Source organism: Mytilus trossulus, chromosome 7 (genome assembly GCF_036588685.1).
Source record: "Mytilus trossulus isolate FHL-02 chromosome 7, PNRI_Mtr1.1.1.hap1, whole genome shotgun sequence".
NCBI lineage: Eukaryota > Metazoa > Mollusca > Bivalvia > Mytilida > Mytilidae > Mytilus > Mytilus trossulus.
The window spans coordinates 30,301,711-30,307,464 of NC_086379.1; the positions used below are offsets into that span (position 1 = coordinate 30,301,711).

The following is a 5,754-nucleotide window of genomic DNA, read 5'->3' on the forward strand; positions in this document are numbered from 1 at the left end:
ACTTTTTTCACAGGAACAAATTTTGGCTCACACTAACATGAGAGTACCCAAATTGCACATTTATTGTCAGTTTTTTAACCAACTTTAAAAAAACCTAGACAGATTGTGAATTATGGGTTGGGGGGAACTAGACGGAACTTTTACACTAAATATGTTATCGTTTATTTTGATTTTATGACTATTAAATGCAGTACCTCTGATTATTTAGGTGATTTGTTTTGACCTCACTGATAATGGAATGTAGCAGACGAAACATGGCGTCAGATGTTGTTGTCCTAACTTCGGTAATTTCCGTGGTACGATAAAATTTAAATAAACTACACAAGTTACCAAAATTTCTGAATTCTTGTTTTTGCAAACAAATAAAAATTCATGACGTATTTAAAATCGAAATTATTCCGATCTGTCCCGTTTTTTCAAGATCGCGTTGAAACGAGAATTTTGGCAGCCATTAATAAAAAAATAATCGTACGAGATTTAACGAGAGTGACGAAACTTTTCAGATGGGTCGTCTAGCAAGAGTTATCGTTCTTTGTCCCAAAACGATGCTTCTACCATAAGTGCCAGCATAGCTGGCATATTAGGTATCCAGGGAGAATATCTAATAAAAGTAAATTGATGTTACATTACAATGTTACAATATTTTAAATGATTTCATGTTTACCGGAGAATATTTCACTTCCGTCCGATAGTGTTTTTTTAATATTAGATAAATCACGCATTTTCAATAAGGGGGTGCATTTGCGATATTTCAATATCGAAAATTTGAAGGAAAACAAACCCAACAATTCATGCTGATTTTGTTTCATTGATATGTTGTCTTGCTCGATATAAAAGCATTTGAACAAATAACAAAGGGTTTTCGTTTCACGATTCGCCAACTACAAGCTAAAATACTGTTCTAAAACTAGTTTAAAATGTCCGTTACGCTGCAGGTACTCCAATAGATATTCAAGTGTTTTTATTTTACGAATATCCTCGTTTGAATAATGGGTGTGATCGCTTAACATATGCCGTAAATGACTTTCCCGTTTCAACATTTACCTACTGTTGTACTTTTTCACTCTTTTCTCACTAATTCAAAATTGCATATCTTTTTACAGAGTAAAACTCCTGGCAAAATTATTTAAAAGGTTGCGTTTAATTCCGGAATATGTCAATAATCTGGATATTTTGTAATGACAAAGTTATATGACATCCTGCAAACTGACATAGTATCCAAAATGTGAAAGTTAATCAGTTAAAAAAAGTCAGTGTTTAGTAAAACCCATATATTTTCCGCAGGCTTATGAAAGTAACGAACATTTTCTAAAAATGGTTAAAAAATTAAATACAATCTTTTTTGTATTCTGAAGGAGAGAGTGTTGAGAGATGTTGGGAAAACGATGATAAAGTGCAGCATTATAATTGAAACTTGATATATATCTGAAATTAAGGACTTCCTGGTGTTTCGACCAAAACGAAATGTACGTTACTGTAGTGACACAATACAGAAACACATTTTCTTGTCAATTTCAGAATGAAATATAGCTACTAAAAGTTAAAATTTGATAGAAATGAGAGTATATTATAGACAATTCAATGAAACAACATGTAAACTTTAATAAACAGAAGCAAGTAACGAACATTTCAAAATTTTATAATCTTCTGCTCAAGTCAATTTTTATTACTGTAAAGTTTCTCAATTTTTGCTGCATCATCGGGGTTTACTTTAAGCATTCTTTTCGATTTCCCGGAGGGTTGTGGATTTGATATCTTGCACAAAATGTCCTTACGGTCAACCCAAATGATATCAGACCTACTTGGCCACTGGAACATTGCTTTCTTCTTTTCTAGAAAAGAGATTTCAATGGTGTTATCTTCAATATCGATTGTTTTTATTTGACCGATGTACCATTTATTTAAGTAGATAGCAGCCACGTAATCTGCAATGCTATAGTCCATTTCTGGATAGGTTTCCCTGGCTTCATCTGCAACCTCTGCTGTTTCACCCTCTTGAGTTCCGGTCTTCAAAACTGTTTCCAGCTGCCAATTTTCACATGTAAATTCATCTGACAAACAGGTTACGCAATAACAACTTGTATTACGAACAGCAACTACATCATTGCCCTTTTCTGCTACAGCATGTAATTTCATCGTACCTGGTACCGGACGAAGCTTTTGTTCAGATAAAAGTTTGCTTTTGTTTTCACATTTGTCTTTTGGCAAGAAAATAAACTTGATGCTCTTTAGGCTACATGATTGTGATTGTGTCCATGCAAAGAAATCATGTGGGTCTTGTATTGCGACTTTCCCAGTACGCACCGCTTCGTCTGCCATTCGTTTACTAGTACCTCCAATCCCATCGCATGGGCCTTTCCCATGACCGGCCTCCCAATAGTTCCACTTGGCCCTTATGCCGTAATCGAGACTGTGATTGGCAATAGCATTAAATATTGCTTTATTGCGATATTGAGATGTCGGACTATCCGTCCAGTAATGGATACATTCTACAGTTGGAAGAAGTTGTTTTATCTCTGGTATAATTAGGTCGATGATGGATAGTACAGTTGCTGAATTGTGACCCATCTCATCTGAGATTACTACTATACTTTTGTGTAGCAGCTCATCCTCGTCAACCTCGTAGTAAACTACAACGGGATGTATTGTCACGCTAGTCTGATTCCAATAGGCAGACTGGATCTCTTCCACGGATTTGCACTGATAGTTTTCGGCAAAGTCCATATGTACAATGCAATGATTTTTTGGTAGATTTATCTTCAATTCTTTCATTTGTGCATATTGTGTTTGTATTCTTGTTACATGGTCTTTGAATTCGTTCATCTGTTTTTCGAAATGAGCTATAAATCCACTTTTGTCAACTGTGCTGTCTACAACTTTCATTGTCATTTTTGTTCTGCCCTTCTCTTCTACTTTAACTCTTTTCCACTGACTAAATACCACATCACTGGCCTCTGTATTTTTCATGTCTTGTATAATCTTTTCTTGTTTTTCAACTTCTTTTTCTGCATTCAAAGAAACGTCTATTCCTAATCGTTTTACAGCTTTTAATGTAAATGACATGTTTTGGTGTTTGGTACATAAACATGTGTCTCTTCTTATAAATGATGTCAGAAGAATATTCTTTGGACGAAGTCGTGTAAAGGTGGTAAATGACAGCTTCACTGTGGGATGCTCCATCATAAATTTATGGTACAAGTTTGAAAGGTAGTCTGTCAAGATTCTTTTCTGAACTTTCTTAGCATCTGTTTTAACATAATCTGCCTTTCCTGGCATAACTCTAGAGTTTTCATCCCTCTGTAGAAATCTTGTTACATTGTATCTATACTTTCCCATCTCTCGAATTCGATAAAACCTTTTGATATTGATGTCTTTAGTTGCTACTTTTGCTAGTTTATTTCTACTGAGTCCTATTCTTTGTGCTAGTGTCTTAATCATCCTGTACTTTTTCATGGTTTTACCCGAGACAATGTTTCTTACTATCCTAGTTCTCATTCTTGCCTGAGTCGATGTTCCCTCTCCTGCTGATTTAATTTCATTACAAATTGTATTAGCGAAAAGTAATTCTTTTCTGACACTGCTTCTCTGTTCAGCTGATAAGTTCATTTCATCGAGTTGCTGTTCAGTTTTGGATCTTGGTGTACTTGTGTTTTTGTCAGTTTTTTTTCGTTTCACTCGTTGCAAAGAGCGAGCAGTTGTTCTGTACTTCCTCTTTAAATTTTCATGCTTGGCTTGTAGACTTTTCATTTCGGCCTTTATTTTAGTTAATTCTTTGCTTATTCTCATTTTCGGACCATTGGCTTTCTTCTGGAATCTCATTTGGACCAGCAGTCTATTTTCAGTAGGAATGACAGACGATGTTCCACTTTCATATCCACTTGTGGAGGGTTCAATCTGCTGGTTATTGGCATGGATTAATTCTAATACCTCTTTTTTTCTTGCTCTATAATGTTTTAGATAATCTCTGTTATATTCGTTTCTTTGCCTCCTCTTTCTTTGAGATAATTGACTACTAGGTACATAATTTTGTTTCCGTCTCTCTCTTTCCTTTTGAAGATAAGCTTCATTGTTTTTTTCTTTCAGGCGCTGTCTGTATTCTCTCTGAATCTGGGCCCTCGATTTGACCATTCCTGTAAATGAAAGATAATTGTATGTAGATACGGGTTCAATGATATACATAAAAAGCTTTCGGGGAAGTCGTTGAAGTCTTTAGAAATATTTATTTAGTAAACATTTAAATTTGAATACAAAATTTCATACGAGGTAAGCTAAAAATTATTTTGAAATGTTCGTTACTAGAGACGAAATGTACGTTACCACTACATATGTGGGAATTGTCCTACATTTTGAATGCACAAACTTAAACGTGACGATTGGAAACGTAGTACTGTCATCACATTAGTAATTTCTTCAAGAAATTGCATTCAAGTTGCATGCATTCTTTTGAAGCAGGTAAGTTATCATAGACGTGATAATTTTCAATACAAAAATATTAGAAAACGTCTGTTTCTGTAGGATTCAACTTTTTATTAATTTGTTATGTACTTTTATTTATTCAACTGACATACAATTATGCAATGAAAAGTGATAAATAGACATAGTGATAGTTTTAAGACAACATTAAAGAACTATTTCAATGTGTATAAATAGTAAAAAGTTCGTTACTTTATATAACGAACATGTCACAACTACAATGTCATTGATTAACACATTTTAAGACATCCATGTCAATTACGATGTATGACCATATTGTTTGGGTTATTATGTAAACACGGTGATATAATATTTCATAGTTGTGTATTTCATAATAAGAAATGCGTAATAATGTAAAATGTAAACGTACCTTATAAATGTGGATCCTTCTCCTGTCAAAAGTGTATAAATGAATGAAACTGTTTTCGTTTTAAATAAATGGCGGCAGTCAACTCATCCAGCATCCCATACTTTTATGTAAAGCTATCACGTTTTGAGTCTGTTTCGTATCCTAGGTAACGAATTTGTCAGTAACGTACATTTCAAGTATACTGAAGACCTTCAATTTAAGAAACCAATAGAGTTTATTGAATCGAAAAGGTTTATTTTTCTAGAAAGGATAATATACAGAATTACCCAGTGCTAATCGGAATATACTGAGGTTTAACTGAGAGAAGTTTTTAGCAGTAACGAACATGTCATAACTACGTTTTTACATCTAATATCTTCCCTTCCGACATTCCCAGAATCTGTTAACTGTACAATACAGAAAATTATATCTGTCTTGATTTGAGTAACTTTATCAACAAAGTTTTATTCCCTGTTTCAGCTCAAGTTTGATCATGTATATATATATATATTAAAAATTTCGACGTATTTAAGTTGGCGTAACGAACATGTACCTGCTTTTTGTGACAACCCTTAAGGAGTATGCTGTCATGCGTTTTCGGGAGATTGACGAATGAAAGTTTTTTCCCTGAAAGATATCACCAATTCCTCAACGCTGTGTAACTGTAAGGGATAAAGAAATGCACAAAGAGGCAACTTTCTAGTGATCAACACCTTATTTAAGATTTGGCGACAGTAACGAACATTTCAATTTGTTGATTCCGTTACCGAAAATTAAAAAAAAAAATTAAAAATTCTGATAACATTTTTTAATTAAAAGAGTGTTGGTCCACATGGATTAAAAATATACAGCAAATAAATCTGATACTCATACAGGAATTCGTACACACACCGGCGACAGCACATGCACCCTCTTATTGAAAATGCGTGAAA

General features: G+C 34.0%; 1 protein-coding gene across 1 annotated transcript; it reads right to left on the reverse strand.

Moving 5' to 3' along the window:
- Positions 1 to 1,656: 1,656 nt before the first annotated feature.
- LOC134726341 (uncharacterized) lies at positions 1,657 to 5,256 on the reverse strand. The gene is made up of 2 exons (XM_063590741.1): positions 4,844 to 5,256; positions 1,657 to 4,130 (listed from the first exon to the last, which is right to left on the reverse strand). The coding sequence occupies exon 2, from the start codon at positions 4,126 to 4,128 to the stop codon at positions 1,657 to 1,659; it is 2,472 nt and encodes an 823-aa protein (XP_063446811.1). The 5' UTR covers positions 4,129 to 4,130; positions 4,844 to 5,256.
- Between the last annotated feature and the right edge of the window lie 498 nt (positions 5,257 to 5,754).

Bases quoted from the DNA above. Each gene is read 5' to 3' on its own strand.
- LOC134726341 (XM_063590741.1), bottom strand. From the start codon at position 4,128: ATGGTCAAATCGAGGGCCCAGATTCAGAGAGAATACAGACAGCGCCTG.